General features: G+C 37.9%; 1 protein-coding gene across 4 annotated transcripts in view; it reads left to right on the top strand.

The window, feature by feature from the left end:
• ankrd12 (ankyrin repeat domain 12) overlaps positions 1–20038 on the top strand; it is a 79056-nt gene that overhangs the window by 42518 nt on the left and 16500 nt on the right. For all 4 annotated transcript variants that reach the window (XM_052134432.1, XM_052134431.1, XM_052134430.1 and 1 more), the window contains exons 2-3: positions 16183–16296; positions 16733–16883. In XM_052134432.1, coding sequence (XP_051990392.1) covers positions 16237–16296; positions 16733–16883 — 211 coding nt within the window. In that variant the 5' untranslated portion in view covers positions 16183–16236. The remainder of the gene's footprint in view (positions 1–16182; positions 16297–16732; positions 16884–20038) is intronic.

Raw genomic sequence — 20038 nt, 5'->3', positions numbered from 1 at the left:
TCCTGACGTTGGTCTGATGTAAAGAAACCAAAAAACTGTCGAGCTGACATGTCTTTTTTTTTTTTTGTATTCTAATCGCCGGCAGGCATGGCACTCATTTAAGCATGTGTTCGTGTGTTCTGACGTCACATGGCGATAGCACAACCGAACCTCACAGCAACGCAACTTGTTATTGGCTGTTTGCTTGTCAATCGTAGCATGCTCCTTTTCAAGCCATATGATAGGCTGTTTATGATCCAGGGACAGCGCATGCTTGATGGTTGTTCATGCAATCAAACTTCATGTCTATTTACATTTAAATGCAATTAAATGAAGCTATCAAGCGTTATATCGAAAAAAATGTATATCGTTATCGATAAATGTGTACCGTCGGTAAATACCGATACCGTTTTATCGCCCAGCCCTACTCACAAATATCAAAATATTATAACATGACATTTTTATTCCATTAAACCAAATATTCAACGTTTTTTTCTTCTTGTATTGTGCCATTATCTTAAACTAAGCGGTTTTGTACATCTAGACATTTACATGCAGGTTTTCAGTTGTGATTTCACGGTTTACATGTGGGTTTTATTTTGTTTTGTTTTTTGTGCTAATTACAGCTTAAGAGTTATCAGAGTGATTTTTACCACGGTAAAGGGTTGTTGTTAGACGTGACATTAAACAGACCTTCTTAATGGAATATTCCCAGGTTCAATACAAATTAAACCCAAACAGCAGCATTTGTGACCATTTTAATTACCACAAACAATTATTTTGACTCTAAATGAAAAAAAGCACAAATCGAGATTACAGTGAGACACTTACAATGGAAATGAATGTATGTTTTTGAAAGAGTTTAAAGGCAGAAATGTGAAGCTTATAATTTTATAAAAGCACTTATATACTTCGAGCTGTAAAGTTCTTTAATTCATCGTTTTTACGGTCATTTTAGGGTTTTCGCTGTGATTTTATCTCACTAAAATCATGTTAACCGATATTGTTTACACCATGTGGCTTTACTTTGAAAACTGTATTTTAACGTTTATGGATTGACCCCATTCACTTTCATTGTAAGTGTCTCACTTTAACCCAGATTTTTGCTTTTTGAAAAGAAAAGGAGGGGCAAGTCATAGTTAATTTTGGTGGTAATCAACATAATGCCACAAATGCTGTTGATTGAGCTTAACTTGTATTAAAACCAGAGTAGTACTTTACATTTAAAATACATTTATTTATTTATTTTCTTTTCCAATGCCATCTCAATAGTTTGTTTGTTCATGTCGGGGTCAATGGTACACACTGTGCTGTAATGGTGCCGTTTGCAGTAGAAGACTTGGTGATGCCACACAGGGTGGTTTGCTGGTCGTGCCGGTGCTAGAATAAATCAGGCCCGTCAGTACTTCCACTGCCGAAGTCCCAGTAGAGACGGCAGTCCGAGGTCACACGCTGAAGAGTTTAGAGCTCACTGTTTGTGTTTCCATTCTCTGGCTTCAGCCTCTGTCTTTTTGTGTGCATGTTTTTGACTCCGTCTCGAAGTCAGGAATAGACCTAGTCATTTACCTCCCTGGAGTTTACTGAAATTTTGTTGGCATCCGCTGGTATAATTCTCCTCCGTGTAGCTCTAGAATGCCCAATTTTGTGACTTGGTGTAAACAGTGTGTTGTATTTGTGACAGTGGGGTTGGGCTGGGTTTTATTCAGAATATATTTGCAATATATTAAAAAGCGAAATATCATTAAGCAATAATTGTGATTATCGTGATGATTTTTAGATATTGACATATCTATTGAAATATACATTGAACATCATGAAAAGGCTGTAAAGTATTGACATATAGGAGTTTTAGCTATATTCTATTGTCTCAAACATGTTCTTTGGGTGTTTCAATGTTTTGTGATGCTAGGCCTGTGAAATGTGAGGTTTTCATGATGACACAAAACTTCAGAGGGAATAAAGCGATGAAATATTAATGCTGAAAACAACCTAGAGTGCACACTAAATAGTGAACATTGTGTCCCGGTGTTGAATTTTGGGTTCATGAACCGTTCTTTAGGGTTTGGGGCCGGAAATGTGGGCTTTTAGTTTGAAAACATGGCAGCTATGATTTTGTAGCTGAGTCTGTAATGTTGGTGGGGTTTTTTTTGGCAAATGTTTTCATTTATGCACTTGCTCGGGCCTCAACAACACCATATGCGACAACTTCAAATGAGACTGTATTTATACAGATTTTTATGCATTTGGCAGACACTTTTATCCAAAGCGACTTACAGTGCACTTATTACAGGGACAATCCCCCTGGAGCAACCTGGAGTTAAGTGCCTTGCTCAAGGACACAATGGTGGTAGCCGTGGGGTTCAAACCTGCGACCTTCTGATTAACAGCCCTGTGCTTTAGCCACTACGCCACCACCACTCCAGACTATTGAACTACAGAGAACAAAATGCTGTCGCTAGCATCCAAAGGCGGAGATGCTATCTGAGGCTGAAAAGCACAGGAATTTGTATGTATTTCACTACACGGAGGTCTGTGCGAAGAACGTGGGTTCATCAGAGAACCCCTGGTAAATAGCTAAGAGTTTGTAACAGGTAACGGTGGGCTAGGATGATGCAGGAACCAGCTGAACAGTCAACGTAAGTTTTAGGGTGTGTTCACACTTGTAGTTCGGTCCTCTTGGTCCAGACCAAAAATGAAAATGATATAGTCCTGGTTCGTTTAGCGTTCACACTGGCATTTTTAACACCAAACCTAACGATACAAAACCAAAGCATCAGGGAAAAGTCACGACCTGATTGGACAGCTTTTATGACATTTATTTTTGACAGAACTTGCCCATCATCCAAAACAATGCTGGCAAAATGCTCTCGTTGGATGTATATATGTATACATGGGGTATTTTTACCAGCTGTGAACAAACGAAGAGTTAATAAAATGTGTAAAGGAGTCAAAACAACACCAGGAATTCCTCCGTTGCACACAAACGCCTGACGCCTGTCCCGAACTGTAATAGGCAACATAGCTCCTATGATGAGAAGAACCAGGTATGCTTGAGGTCAGTATTAGGCAAATTACTTCCTGTTTTTGGTCCGTTTAGACGTCTTTGGTCCATGTTGCGTTCATATAGCAATCGAACCGTACCAGAGTAAGTTTGGAAGCAGACCGAGACCCACTATTCAGGCGGTCGCGGTCCGCAAGGTTCGGGTGACGGCGTTCACACTAGGACTGCACAATTACTCGAAAATTAAATTGAGACCGCGATATGACCTTGTGCAATTATTAAACTGGAAGGGCTGCGATTTTATTAAATAAATAAATATTCTGCTCTCTTCAAAGTTTATTTGCGCTGCAGTCTATATTAAGTTAGAGCATTGTTGGTGTTTTCAGAGCGGTTCTGCGCTCCACAACTCCCTCTCATGCTTAGAGTAACAGAAGTGCTCTGAGTTCGGTTCCGTTTGCTTACGTGCGCTAAACGCTTTATTTACACTAAACTGCACATCCTGTGTAAAACGTTTTTTATTATTATCTGCGGTAGCAGCATCTCAGCCTCCGCAAGGCTCATGTATCATAATAATAACACAGAATACAAGATGGGGTAAAATTAAAACATCTTTATTAAATGATTGCTGAGCAAACAGCATTAACAGTAACACCTGCAGAGTCCAGAAACTTCTCTTCCTCCAGTCTCCCGTCATTTGTTACCTCACGAGAGAGCGTGTCGCACTTATTACACTCCCCGTGGAAACAAGTGAAAGCGGAACTAATATTACCAACATCCAACTAAATGAAAAGGAAGGAACGTACATATAATAAATCTATGTCAAATATTTAGTTACTATACTATAATGCATTACTAAATTAAATATAATAAAATAATGAATAAAAATAATTAAATTAAATGGTGTCAAACTAACCAAAATGTTCACTTTAAATGTAATTACACCAATGGGTTATCAGTTCAACTTCAGTTTGACATTAAGCCTCATTCTTTAGGACCATCTTATATACAGTAAAGAATAATTTGTATAAGCTAACTAGTTTTTAAGGCCTAGAATAAAGAATAACATTTACATTTAAACATTTTATTTAGTTTTTATTGCATTATTCAATCAACCAACATTATTTTTGACAGCAAAAACTAGGCAAGAACTATCGATTGATGAGATGAAAAGAAAATTGGTGATCGTATCGGATGTTCAAATCCTGATTGGAGCATCCCTAATATTCAAGATGACTGTTTCAAAAACTAATGATGATGATTAGTTTCACTGTTTATATATTTATTTGTTTGTGGTTGAACTGAAAAAAGATCTCAGTTTGGGTCTTTTTAAGAGGGCTCAAGTGTGAAAACCCCAGTAGCCTTTTGGCAGTTGAACATGTGGAAAACATTACCATCATAATCGCAGTTCAAATCGCAATCGCAATATTTTTCAAAATAATCGCAATATGACTTATTGTGCAGCCCTAGTTCACACTTGTTCAAATGAACTGCACTAACAGAGCAATCACACCTGAGTTCGTTTTAATTGAACCACACATGCCAAGTGTGAACACACCCTTAATGTCATAAATTAACTAACACAAACACATGGACTCTGGCTTCTTTCATGTCTCACGCTATCTGCTTTCATACGAACTCAACTGGTGCCATAGGGCGTCTCTGTTATAGGTATCGATTGTATTAAAAATTAAATCGGAGGACTTCAGCTTTTGTATTGGACGATTGTTTTGTAGACTGCAACGCAGTACCGCCGCTCCCTATAAGCAGACTACGCAGTCTGCGTAGGGCACCAACTCCCTAGGGGGGCACCATCTTACCCTAGGAGGGCACCAGAATGTCCTCCTGCTGCCCTTACTCGCACGTTATACGTTATTCAATGACCCGAAAGCAGTTGTGGAACACAGATGATCGCTTCGCGCTCATATCACACAAACCATTACTGGCTAGGAACTTTCTTTGCGGAAGCTTGCGTTTTTTTTTTTACAAGTGAGATAAGAAACTATTTACTTTTCCTCATACATTTGCCCAATTCATCCACTGAGCTAAAAGTTAACTTGCATTGCATGCACTATAAAGTGATGGATGGTTGTCACGGAGATGGCTCGCCAGATTGGACGCATTGCCTCGTTTCGCAGCGACTTCCCTCTGGTGAGCTCTGCAGACAGGGTTACCATCTTCTACTAATTTCCCCTCAGCATTCGTATAAAATCCAAAATATGACCACACTTCTGATTTGGCCTTCTTGGACTTGGAAATTCTCCCGAGCGCTGTCATTGCCTTCCGCCATGTTTTCATGGCAAAACAAACTAAAAAATAACAATGTTTCATGTTGCGCCCATGAATCAGAGTCATGCTGGGTGTGTGTGGACAGCATTTATGGTGTATAGAGTCAAATTTCAGCACTTTCAAAAGTTACAATTAATCGCTAAATTTGTAAACGCTATTAATGGCATAATTTTTTGTAGATTGACTGACAGCACTAATGATTGTAAGTCATTAGAATGTGATATTTTATCAAAACTGCAGTAGTAGAAAAAATAGTAATAAATAATTAAGAAAATAGGAGCCTTGATTTACTGTGGATATAGATACTCGTCTACCTGATACCTCCAGCATCTTCACAAGGTCCTTTGCTGTCGTTCTGGGACTAATTTGCACTTTTTGCACCAAACAACGTCTCTAGGAGACAGAATGTGTCTCCTTCCTGAGCGGTATAATGGCTGCGTGGTCCCATGGTGTCTATACTTATGTACTATTGTTTGTACAGATGAACGTGGTACCTTAAGGCATTTGGAAATTGCTCCCAAGGATGAACCTGACATGTAGAGGTCCACAATTTTATTTCTGAGGTCTTGACTGATTTCTTCAGATTTTTCACATGATGTGCAAAGAGGCACTAAGGTTGAAGGTAGGCCATAAAATACATTCACAGGTACACCTACAATCGACTCAAATTAGCCATTTAAATCAGAATCTAATTGGCTAATTATCCAAGCTGCTTAAAGGCACAGTTAGCTTAGTGTATTTAAACTTCTAACCCACTGGAATTGTGATATAGTCAATTAAAAGTGAAACAATCGGTCTGTAAACTTACACAGTTGAAAAATTACACATGTCATGCACTAGGTAGATGTCCTAAATGAGTTGCCAAAACTATAGTTTGCTAATATTAAATCTGTGAAGTGGTTAAAAAAAAAATTTATTGACTTGAACCTAATTGTATGTAAACTTCTGACTTCAACTGTTCGTGACTTTTCAGAACACCACTTTGTGTGTTAGCCGTGCATTTACATTTATGCATTTGGCAGATGCTTTTATCCAAAGCGACTTACAGTGCACTTATTACAGGGACAATCCCCCTGGAGCAACCTGGAGTTAAGTGCCTTACTCAAGAGCACAATGGTGGTGGCTGTGGGGTTAGAACCTATGACCTTCTGATTAACAGCCCTGTGCTTTAGCCCACTACGCCACCACCACGTTCCATTTACCACGAGTTTTACAAATCACGCTAATCGCTCATGGTTTTAAGGATAATTAAATGTGACATGGTAATAATAACCATCAGGGAATTTTATCGTGGTTTACTGTGAAACCGGTAACCGTTTCATCCCTAACATGGACACACACACACACAGTGGCCGCATGTCTCTCTCTCTCTTTCTCTCTCTCTCTCTCTCTCTCTCTTTCTCTGAGAGAGAGAGAAAGAGAGAGACAGAGAGAGCACATCCTTGTCCCACACGAAAAGCATATTTAGCGCTCATAATGTGAAATTAACGTTATAAGGTCGCTTCATCACCTTTACGGAAATGTGTTCAGACGTTGCTGACCTGAGAGCATTAAAATAAAGGTGCATCTTAAAAATTCTTTATCGATATTTACGCGTTGTATCGATAACGTTGGATCGTTGGTTATTGGGTCTATGCATCGATCCAAATTGATGAATCGTTACACCCATAATGAGAGACAATGGTGTAAGCATATTTAAAAATGAACTTTTTTTTAAAGAAATGTATTGTTTTTATTATTATGAAATATTTAATAGCTAGATTAATTAGTCTTATTTTTCATTTAATTCACTTACTACAACAAAAACTCAATTTATATTTTGAACTACACTACTGTCGTATGAACGAGTGAGTCTCATGAGCCTTAAGCTGCGTACACACTGCCAGCGACATCGCGCAAGACAGCGACACCATCCCATTCATTTTCAATGAGAGCACAGCGACTTCCGGCGACACGAGCTGTCGCGACCATTGGCGACTAGATGTAGGCTTTGTCCAGCGATGCGACAAAGTTGAGACAAGTTCAACTTTATTCAAATGAAGAGCGACTTACGAAAGCGACAGCCAATAGGAGAGAAGACGGGAGAGCTCACGTGATCCTTCTCTCTCTCTCAGCTCCTGCAGTAACGGAAAGATGGATGAAAGGCTAATTCTTGCTGTTAGCGATTTTCCAGTGCTCTATGACATGTCTGTTCCCACGTACAAGGACATTTTTAAGAAAAATACGGCGTGGAAAGGTGTATCTGAGATGGCGGGGATTCCAAGTAGGTTTAAATAATCAAATAGTCTGTAAATTAACTATTAAATGATTTGTTTTGAAGATGTGTTACATGTATGACAGCAAAGAAAACCATATAAATGATCAGATATTGTGAATAAACGTACAGCAATGGAATGACATCCGTGAATGTCATTTATAAACGTTACTAGGCTACCAGTAGTGGGAACGCCCACTAGCGACTTCACCGCCAGCCACTGGCGACCTGCAGCTTTAAGCACACATAACACAGTTTGGTTTAATTGCAGTGAGTAAATTCATTTTGTCTGCTCTGTGTCTTCTTGATTCACTAAAAAGTACCGGTTCAAAAGAATCATTTTTTGGGAATAGTCTACTAGCACTTTGTCTCATCTCGAGCTGTAGATAAGGTTGTAGTGTGGGTTGCTGCAGTGGTTAATATTAATACAGGAAACACAAAGTATTTTAGTCTAGTTTTCTGTCCGCATGGCTGAAAGAATGAACGTTATAGAACCGTTAATGAAACTGGATGTCATGAAAATCAGTCGGTTTGAATTAAAACGCGGTCATAACCAGAGAACTTGTTATATGTGGTGGTGGGTAATTAAAACATACTCACACATCCACTGGAAATCCAAGAGTGGTTCCTCCCTTCATCCCGATGGCATGAATGGTCCTGTTGCTTTCATCTTGCTTCGGTACATGTCCAATGATGTGGAAGAAATCCGCTTAGCCCCGCTCACCACGCCAGAGAGCTGCTGTGTATTTGTCAAGCCTTCAGTACACGAGCAACACTATCATCTTTAATATGCGTGATTACAGTTGGAATGATGCCAACCTCACTTTCAAATGCCCACATTATGCAAACAGTGTTGATCTTTTCAACTTTTGCTTAAATGTAATGATGTGATTAAAGCACTTAATCCACATTCGCTCATCACATGCCAGTGGACACACAGCATTGAGACTGTCGATGAGCAGCTGGACTACTGGCTAGTGAGAGCTGTTTTATGTAAACACCTGACCTTACTGACTGTAGGCCTGCTGAGCCTCCTTAAGGACAAAACTATAATGTGTCAAATTATTTTACAAACTGATAGAGAGGTAAAAAGCAGAGGTTGCAAAGTGCTTTCTTTCTGTAACAAGTCTTGCACAAACATAAAAATAACGTTAAAGCTGCGTTCACACTGCCAGCTATTTTGTCGCTGCGTGTTGCCAGTGTCTGGCTGTTAGGTTTCTTTTCAATTAATATTATTATTAACATTTTAGTAAGGTTATTAATATGGTACGTTTATACTAGGGCTGCACAATTAATCTAAATTAAATAGAAACCGCGATATTTACACTAAACTGGCGCGTCCTGCGTGAAGTGTTTTTTATTATTATCTGCGGTAGCAGCACCTCAGTCTCCGCAAGGCTCATGTATCATAATAATAACGCAGAATACAAGATGGGGTATAATTAAAACCTCTTTATTAAATGATTGCTGAGCAAACAGCATTAACAGTAACACCTGCAGAGTCCAGAAACTTCTCTTCCTCCAGTCTCCCGTCATTTGTTACCTCACGAGAGAGCGTGTCGCACTTATTACACTCCCCGCGGAAACAAGTGAAAGCGGAACTAATATTACCAACATCCAACTAAATGAAAAGGAAGGAACGTACATATAATAAATCTATATCAAATATTTAGTTACTATACTATAATGCATTACTAAATTAAATATAATAAAATAATGAATAAAAATAATTATATTAAATGGTGACAAACTAACCAAAGTTTATACACTATATCTGATCATTTAAATGGTTCCGTTTACTGTCATACATGTAACACATATGCAAAACAAATTATTTAATTGTTATTTCACAGGCTATTTGACGATGTAAACCTACTTGGAATCCCTGCGATCTCAGATACACCTTTCCACACGTAATGTTTCTTAAATATGTCCCTGTACGTGGGCAGAGACATGTCATATAACACTGGTAAATTGCTAACAGCAAGGATTAGCCTTTCCTCCATCTTTCTGTCACTTCACTATCAACGGCTCATTTTCTCCACTTGCCGTTTTCAACTACACACAACGCGTGCAGAACAGTGATGTCATTAAGTTGACCATGATATCCATCTACAGGTCCATTCAGGTGCATTAGCAGAGGTTGTAGCTGTGCCTGTTTGACGCTTTGTTTTCTTGACCAAAACTTGTGCTCCAGATGCGTCATTAAACTTGAGGTGAACCGACCGTGGTGCCAGTGCTTCCCGAATCGTGGTTGGCGAACCATATGTTTTTTTTTTTTTTACCAAGAACACTCCTAAATCATACGTTATGAAATTTTAACTTCATCAAACACTGATTAAAATGATGAAGTAAAATACAAAATTAGAAATGCACTCCCATACTATAGGACGTGAAGCCTTATAGAATCATATCAATACTGTATACATGTGAAGATGCCCCCTTCCCAGTTTACTTAATATTGTTTATTGCATTATGCTTGCATAAAAGTTTTGTGGGTTAAAATAAAAATGTACTAGCCAATCGTGATTCTTTCTCCTATGTGTCCGTAGGGGGTTGCTTATGATCTGGATCTTTTAAATATACAGAACGAAGTTGTGGAGTGATGGTGGCGTAGTGGGCTAAAGCACTAAACTGTTAAGCAGAAGGTTGTCTGTTCGATCCCCACAGCCACCACCATTGTGTCCTTGACTTAACTCCAGGTTGCTCCGGGGGGATTGTCCCTGTAATAAGGGCTTTGTAAGTCACTTTGGATAAAAGCGTCTGCCAAATGCATTAAAAAGAAAACACAAAAAAAAAACATAGTGCCTCCTACCAGTCATTGGTTTCATCAAGCCAGACTCTAACCAAGGATGCAGTGTCATTATTGCGTGTTTGTTGAGTTTTGACAATGTATAGTTAAAGATACACATTGAGTTTTGTTGTAATTAGTGGTATTTTATAAAAATAATTAATGAATAAAAAATCTTGTATGAAATGTCTGTGTAAACACCATTTGCATGAATCTGTTTGGAACAAGATGAGGGTGAGTGACTTTGCATTTTTGGGTGAACTTTCACTTTGTAAAAGCTGGCACACCTACATGAACACAGAAAATGTTGTGGTGTAGTTGTAACACATTTGACCCTCTCTGATAATGTGAGTGGATGCTGTAGCACTTTTTCCTCAACACTTCCTCTTTCTCAGATGGAGTGACTCAGCTGGTTTTTGCTCGGTGGTTCAGGGTGTCAGGTGTCGTGGAAATGTTATTTCCCAGGAGTATTTGCTCAGTGTCTTCTGCTTGTTTCACAGAAGGCAGGGCGAATCTGTGGGGGGTTTTGTTTAGGTCTGTGGCTCTCTGTTGATTTGCTTGAACCTTTTCATCCAAAAGAGACCCGATTTCCGCTGTCAGACATCTCTAATTGCTGGTTTTCTCTATTGTTGCTTGACGAAATTGCAGAATAAATGTGCAGATAAAACATTGAATCTGTTGTGCTCGGCTGGTGGTTTGTGTAAAGCCTTTGTGTAAAAGGCTTTGTTATGCTGTATATTTATTATAATGAAAGTTTACACCAACAGAAACTCTGGACTCAGGCTGCATGAAGCCGTTTGCTAATTGGGTCAATGACGTGATGCTAGTTTTTGTTTGTCTGGATCTATCAAGTTACTAAAACTACATTAAACATGCAATTCAAACAAAACAATTACTTGAAGACACCTTTATGTTTTCAGTTTCATTCAGTTTTACATTCAAAGTAATTTTGACATTTTGACTGGGGCTTAAATTAAAACATGTCTAAGTGGTGTGACAATAGACAGCAAAAATAAAAAAATTAGGGATGCTCCGATCGATCAGCTAACGATCTGCTGATATCCACGTCCTGTGACTTGATCGGTAATCCAACCAGTCGCATAAACTGTTGTTCATGTCGCAAAAGAGGCATGGCTCCTTTAAGACACCAGCAGCACTCTCATGGCATCACAGAGTTTGGGGAATACTGGCATCATGATGCAAGACAACAAACTTGATTCAGCAGTTAAGAACGATGCAGTGGGAGAGGTATGGTGAATATGGTTCATGGCGGCAGCTTCTCCGTCTCCACCGGACATTGGCATCTCAGTAATAATGCAAGTTACAAGATGTGATGTAATTCAAACATATATATTATATATCTCCCGATTAACCGGCATTAACAATAGTAGCATCTGTAGAGTCCAGAAACATGCGCTCTTTCTACGCTTTTCTTTTCATCTCTTGCCCTCATGAGAGAGCACGTGTTCCCCTCATTAAAGTTTAAACAGCAACAAGTGAAAAATTTACTTTTAATACAATCATTCAACTAAATAAAAAGACACAAAGGCACTTTGTGTCAAACTGGGTTATCAGTTTGACACAAAGCAGAAAGCTTCGTTATGACAGAGATCCTGATAAAAGGTGAACAGTCTAGGATCAGTATCGGCTGAGTTGGTGGTTCGATTTCCGGCCCACACGACGACTCATGCCGAAGTGTCCTTGGGTAAGACACTGAACCCCAAGTTGCTCCCAATGTCAGGCTAGCGCCTTGCATGGCAGCTCTGCAGCCATTGGTGTGTGAATGTGTGTGTGAATGGGACACAGTGTAAAGCGCTTTGGTAACCTCCTAAGGTTAAAAAAAGCCCTATATAAGTGCAAAAAAAAAAAAAAAAAAAAAGAACGAGTGAGAGAGAGACCCTCTTTATATCCTTGTGACTGTAAAGTTTAAAAAACAAATAAGATATTTTGATATTCTTATAAAAAGACACATTTTGTTCAGGTCAAATGGAGCAACCAAATTAAATCTTGTAGCAAAAAAAAAAAAAAAAGTACCTTGAAAAAAATATTTTGTAAACTTTATTGTAATGTGCAAAGAAAGTATTTTAATACTTTTACGTGACATTTCTAAACAAATTAATCATTATTTGTTGAAAATGCTTTTTCAAAAATGTATAAACTTGTTTGGACTTGACGTGTTTCAAAGTACATTTTTAAGCGTTTTCTCATTTTTATATTTTTGGACAACTTTATTTGTCAGTGACCCAGTTGTCATTTACTTTTAATCATATCAAAGTGGAAGACCTATGTAAATGCTGTGGTAGATCATTATGGGAATTAGTCAGTACCATGATACATAGGAAAGTACCGTGATTAGGGCCCTATGAAATCAGTCCAAATTCCATTTTAAATTTTTTCCTAAATTCCGTGTTTTTATTTTTATTAATTCTAAATTCTAAAAAAACGGTCTTAGCAAATGAATGATTTTAGAACTTTAATTAAATGTAAACAATTACTTTTCAACATACCATTGCATTATTTTTCTCTAATAAAGTGCTTCTATACAGATCTTTACCGCAAAATCCAAAACACAGAATTTGAGTTTCAGCAGAGCATCACCGTATTAATGATATCATTGATATAACTCTCTTATGATATATTGTTTAAATATTATGTAATTATTATTGATATATTATTATTAATTATTACTACTACTACTACATTGAATTAAATTTTAACTATATAATAGTTCAAGCGGTTGAAGATGGATGGATGGATGGATATATAATAGTGTTATATTTCTGTTGCAATCTCTCCAATTTTATGCATCTAATTAAATGTAGCTTTTATTTTGGCGTAAAGCCTGCTGCTCACTTCCGGATAAACGGTTCGCTATATGGTTTAATGTACTTAATAAACTGCGAATGGCTGCAATTTAATGATATAAATATATAGTCTGCATGTACTGCACACTTCAAGTTTAACGAGTGCTCTCTCTCTGTGATCTGCTACACAGAGCGTACATGATGCTTACTCCGTGTGTGCTGACAGGTCTCTTGCTCATCGTAAAGGAGAAAGCTGGAACCGGGTTTACAATCAAAAGACTTATTTCAACACTACATAAAGAGAGAGAGAGAGAAAAAGAAAGAAAAAGCACCATTCGGTCCTCAGCCAGCTGCACAGTGGTCCTCAGCGATGCCATGCGATGGTACTGGAACCCTTAGCCGTCCCTTCCGATGGCCCGGTCGATCGTCTCCTCAGCATCGCGATCCTGATTCATACATACTCTGTGAGCGAGGCCTGAGCAATGCATCGCGTTTGGGCTTTCAGATTGGTCGCGTCTCTTTTCTAGGTTCCTACAGCAACTGCGAGCAGTCACTTGCACTTGTTTATCAGCGTACTTGCTTGTGATTGGTTAATATATCAAAGCCCCTTTCAAGGCAAGACAGTCCACTCTGTGGTCATCTTTGGAACGCTCTTGGGCAGCTATTTTCTTTGTAAACAAGCGGCATAAAAGTGCAGCTCCTATCTACTTGAATGGGGAAGGACGGAACTTCCAAAACGGTTGGTCAAGATTACGATCGAAGAACATATTTTAAATCAGCAGGAAAATCTGCCAACAATAGTAGCATAAATTGTGTTTTTTAGCTCAAATCACGCAAAAAACCTTGCTTTTTTCAGACCGGTTCAGCTAATGCGCATGTGCGTTCTCAAGCTGATTGACTGGCGATGTCTTTTTCTAAAAGGGGACTGGCTCTTTGACCTGCGAAGTGGGACTTCCTTTCTACAGCTGTTCCAATTTCTCCCATTAATTTTAATAGTGGTCCATCTCTTCTAATCTCTCTCTCTATCTATCTATCTCTATGTCTCTATCTATCTATCTATCTATCTATCTATCTGTCTGTCTGTCTATCTGTCTGTCTATCTGTCTGTCTGTCTGTCTGTCTGTCTGTCTGTCTGTCTGTCTGTCTGTCTGTCTGTCTGTCTGTCTGTCTGTCTCTATGTCTCTATGTCTCTATCTGTCTCTCTCAATTCAATTCAAGAATGCTTTATTGGCATGACTGTACATATTACAATATTGCCAAAGCTTGGAACACATAGAATAATTATAAAGACATCAAAATAATAAAGTATATAACTTAAATTTAAATATACAAATTAAATTCATTGTACAAATTAACAGTGTAACAGATTACAACATTCGATACCATCTCTCTCTCTCTCTCTCTCTCTCTCTCTCTCTCTCTCTCTCTCTCTCTCTCTCTCTCTCTCTCTCTACTCTCTCTCTCTCTCTCTCTCTCTCTCTATATCTATATCTATATATATATATATATATGGCAAGTCCTGCAATGTACTTTATTAATTCTTTGCGTTTGTATGCAGACCTATAGATTGCAGTGTGTTGTAGGTTGGTTTAAATGTTGTTTATTTGGGAGGGTAGGAAAGAGAAGGGAAAAAATGAAGAAAAAAATTATAAAAATGTTGTTTATTTGGGAGGGTAGGAAAGAGAAGGGAAAAAATGAAGAAAAAAGAATAATTGCCTTCACACTTCTCCTATGTATTTCAAATATATAATACAGGATACATATCACAAGGCACTGAAATCACATATAATGTCCTGTCAGTTGTCTATGTATTTTATATCTTTGTTTATTTCTTTGTCTCTGTTATTCTATGTTTCTATTGAGTTGTTTATTGTATTCATTTATAACAAAAAAATGTTTGGGTGTTGACAGAATGATTGATCCTGCTGAAAGATTGAATGTATTGTTCTTGTTTAGGAAAACGGAATGTATTATTGGGTACTATAAACTGTACTGTAAAAACCACATGCAAACAATTACATACCTTTATTTGGTCATGTATTATAAACATTGTACACAAAAGTACTACAGCAACTATAAAACAATTTACAAATAAATTGAAATGATATAAAAAAAACATGGGTGCCGAAAAGATGTGCTGCTCACATCTCGCTCACGCTCCGCTCATGGAGGATATGTGAAACTGGCCTAATGATCAGAGACTATTTAGCCTTTAAAGGAACCAGAGCAATGTGGCTTCACATTAATTTTTAAGTGCACAGCACTTGCAGACTGCATTCACCCCCCCCATTAAATCACAGCATTTTGTGGTTTAATTAAACTAGGACATATCACGATTTCAATTGTATTATTTTTGCATTCGTACATTCATTTTATCCCAAATATATCAAACTCTGTGACATTCTGCATTTTATAGTTAATTCAGTTTTTATGACTGGACTCTATTGTCGCTATTCCGTTCATGCTTTCCATTGGCCCTGCGTGAGGGTACCATTTGATACTATGATTTTGTTCAGAAACCTAGAAAGCTCAGAGGCTCTAGTGGTGGTACATTTTAAAAAGTCTTTATTAAGTCATGACTATTGGATTAAACATACCACAAACCGACACGTTGCGGCTTACAAAGCCTTCATCAGGGCGAAAGCTGCTCAACCTAGAAAGCTGCCTTGCTGTGTAGTGCTGCATTGCTTACATTGTTATTTTTGGCATTAGCATGTTGCTAACCAAAGAGAATACTCTTAATAGGCATAACAGAGATAATGGTCCATTTTAATTATATTGAACTATTTTTATCAATACCTTTTAGTATTGAATGAAATATATATTCGATTTTGATATACTCAAGCAAAGCATTTAAATGTAAATTTTTATTATTATTATTATTTTAAATAGTATTTGCTATTATTAGTACTGATGCTAATAATTAAGGAAGCAATATGCATCTCTAATAAACATTAATCACTGTTTCTTAATTCAGGAGGTGGAATACTCATGGATTTCACTGCAGTATTTGTCTCTGATGTTGGTTTTTCAAACTTCTGTATAAGTGGGAATGTTTGTGTTGCAGGTCCATGATGAAATCTGTGAACCGTAGCTGCTGCAGCTAGTCAGAGGATGCACCATGGCTAAACCGGGATCGGACCGCGATGGAGCCATGGCGGAGAAGACTGTGGGGAAGAGGGTGAGATGGATACTAGTGTCATTATTTGTTTTGCGATTGTGTCAGGAACAGACTGCAATTTATGTAGTTTTTTGCTATCGTTTTATTTTTTTTTACAGTGTATTTTGCTTATAGAAGCAATGTGACAATCCTGTTGCATGCCTAATTTGTGATAAAACCGAGGGTTAAATCTCCAATATTATGTGCCTACTGGGTTGTGATGAGGAATTTCAAGGGAGCATCATAGTTCAGTTTCAAAATTACTATTATTAGTTTTACACATGTTACACAAACAAAGGAAGTTCAGTCAGTTTCAACAGGACATGCTGTTTAGATGATGTTATAATATCAATATTAAGTGTGTACTAAACATAACTGTTACTAAGACGAATAGTTTGGGGTCTGTTTTACAGTATGTTCCTCCATTCCTTATTGTGTATTTTCTTTGCTTTCTCAGAGTAAAGAGAAAATCTCTCCATTTCCCAAAACTCCAAAGCTCGATCGGAGTGAGATCTTGGGGAAAGAAGGGAAATGCAAGTCTTCCATGAAACGGAAGCTCTCCTTCACTGTCAGTCCACCCCGGAACGAGGAGCTCCACTCAGACACGGGTCAGTTTGAAATGATTGTGAATGTTCTAGTTGCTTGTATTTGTGCCTCATTGCAGCCCTCTTCTGGTCATATTTTGGTACTTGCTTTAATTGGACACATGCTAGAGAGGGTTTTTCCCCCCAAAGGTATTATGTACAGTTAAGCCAGCCTCATCAAATACAAATACGATAGATTTGGACTTGTTTAAAAGTGCAATAGATTTTGTCATTACAAAAGAATATATATATATATATATATACACACATATATACAGGGGTTGAACACTCACAGGAAAACAGAGCAACATATCTACAGTACATAGGCGTGAAGATCGGCAAGTAGATTTGTACCGTTACAGCTTGTCGAATTTGCCAAACAAATGGCGTCATGTCCCGGTGCTACAGTACATGAAACATGTCGTTTTATTTACGCTGACATCATCACAGATGCAGAAACACAGCAGCAGCAGTTTGCATTTAACATCCAGCCTCTCCAGAGGACACGGAGCTTGACACTGGTCAAGACGCTCATCATTTATTAAAACAAGCTTATTCAATAATCTGACAATGTAAGAAACCCACGATTACATGACACTTATTATTCTCTGGTCAAAATGTAAATGGGTTTGAGCACAAAACTTGCGCACATGTTATAAGTTGATAATAACGCCCGTAAAGTTTACATGAAATTAGGGAAGAGGCCAAAGAAAAGACATGTCAACTGGTTTTTGCTCAAGCTTCTAAATAATATCGGATTATGTACATATATTGTAAAACCAGAGGTCAGGTTTCACCACTAAATAACATTAATGGATCACTGGCCCCCATTAAGACATTACGGCTGCTTTTAAATGATGTTTATTGGGAAAAGTGATTTACAAATAAAAATTTCTTGAGTGTAGACAAACACATTTTTCTCAAGAAATGCACGCAAATTGTGAGTTCATATTAGTTTTTCTCATTACAATCAGACAAATTCAGACAATGTTGTGTCATTTATGATTTAAAAGACCTTGATGAATCCTTGAATAATTTTGAGTGAAACATTTGTGGGTGCTTTTTTTACTATTATTATTATTATTGTATCATGAGGCTTTGTATCATATCGTGAAATGTGTGTGTGTGTGTGTGTGTGTATATATACACAGTGGCAAGAAAATGTATGTGAACCCTTGGAGTTAATAACTGGTCAACCCTCCTCTAGCAGCAATAACCTCAACCAAGCGTTTCCGGTAGCTGCGGATTAGACCTGCACAACTTTCAGAAGGAATTTTAGACCATTCTTCCTTACAGAACTGCATCAGCTGCATTTTTTAGGATGTCCGGTGTGAACGGCTCTCTTGAGGTCATTCTACAGCATCTCTATTGGGGTAAGGTCTGGGCTCTGACTGGGACTCTCCAAAAGGTGGATTTTCTTTTTTAAAGCCATTCTGTAGTCTATTTACTTAAGTGTTATATTCCTGCTGCATCACCCAACATCTACTGAGCTTCAGCTGGCGCACAGCCACCCTGACAGTATCCTGTAGGATATCTTGATAAACTTGGGAATTCATTTTTCCCCGATGATGACAAGCAGACCAGGCCCCAAATCATGATGCTCTCTCCACCGTACTTCACCATTGGGATGGTGTTTTCATGTTGGTATACGGTATTCATCCTTAATTTCACCAGTCCACAAAACATTTTACAACGCTACTGGAGTGTCAAGTTGGTCTTTAGCAAACGTCTGGCACGCAGCAATGTTTTTGTTGGAAAGCAGTGGCTTCCTTCGTGGTGTCCTGCCATGGACATCACACCTTTTTAATGTTTTCCACATAGTAGACGCATGAACAGAGATGTTAATCAAAGTCTTTATCTGTCACTCTTGGGTTCTTTTTTACCACATTTAGGATACTGCCCTTTGAGTCATCTTGGCTGGACGGCCACTTCTAGTGAGAGTACCTATAGTACTAAATTGTCTCCATATAATAGACAATGTGTCTAACTGTGGACAGATAAATATCTAAGCTCTTTTAGAACTTTGTAACCCTTTCCAACTTTATACAAATCAACAATTCTTGATCGTAGGTCTTCTGAAATCTGTTTTTTGCAATGCATGGTCCACGTCAGATGATTCGTGTGAATAGCAAACTCAAAATGTTTGAGTGCATTTTGTGAGTCAAAGTAGCTCTAACCCACGTCTCCAATCTAATTTCTTTATTTGGATGCCGGGTTTGCCAACTCCTGACTCTAATTAGCTTTTGTTGACATCATTAGCCTAAACTGAATGTTTGAATTATGTATTCAACGTGTAAAACAACAATACAATAATTTGTGTTATTAGTTAAAAGATTGTGTTTGTTCATTATTGTAATGAAGATCAACCCAGATTTTAAGTAATTCCAAAGGGTTCACATACATTTCTTGCCACTGTATGTCTTTTTTTTTTTTTTATTGGCACTTCTTTAGTTAGTGCCTTTATTTAAAGGCAGATATACTGATAAGAAAATGCTACTGTTATGCATTCTGTAAAGTGCATCCGATGCGAGAAAAGACATTTTAAAACAAGCATATAAAATACGACTATGCCGGATTTTACATTTAAGCCTGTGGTTTTCTCAGGGAAAACAGAATAGGTTTACAATATTGGCCATGACCTGTTAATGTGTAAATTGCTAGAGATTCTGCTATATTGTTTTTATATATATATATAAAACAATATAAATTATATACACATATAGTTTATATTGTGCGCCAGCTGAAGCTCAGTAGATGTTGGGTGATGCAGCAGGAATATAACACTTAAGTAAATAGACTACAGAATGGCTTTAAAAAAGAAAATCCACCTTTTGGAGCGTCCCAGTCAGAGCCCAGACCTTACCCCAATAGAGATGCTGTAGAATGACCTCAAGAGAGCCGTTCACACCGGACATCCTAAAAAATGCAGCTGATGCAGTTCTGTAAGGAAGAATGGTCTAAAATTCCTTCTGAAAGTTGTGCAGGTCTAATCCGCAGCTACTGGAAACGCTTGGTTGAGGTTATTGCTGCTAGAGGAGGGTTGACCAGTTATTAACTCCAAGGGTTCACATACTTTTTCTTGCCACTGTGTATATATACACACACACATTTCACGATATGATACAAAGCCTCACGATACAATAATAATAATAATAATAAAAAGCACCCACAAATGTTTC

Source organism: Xyrauchen texanus, chromosome 9 (genome assembly GCF_025860055.1).
Source record: "Xyrauchen texanus isolate HMW12.3.18 chromosome 9, RBS_HiC_50CHRs, whole genome shotgun sequence".
Taxonomy (NCBI): domain Eukaryota; kingdom Metazoa; phylum Chordata; class Actinopteri; order Cypriniformes; family Catostomidae; genus Xyrauchen; species Xyrauchen texanus.
Note: the sequence above shows the minus strand (reverse complement) of the source record. Positions and strands in the feature narration are given on the sequence as shown.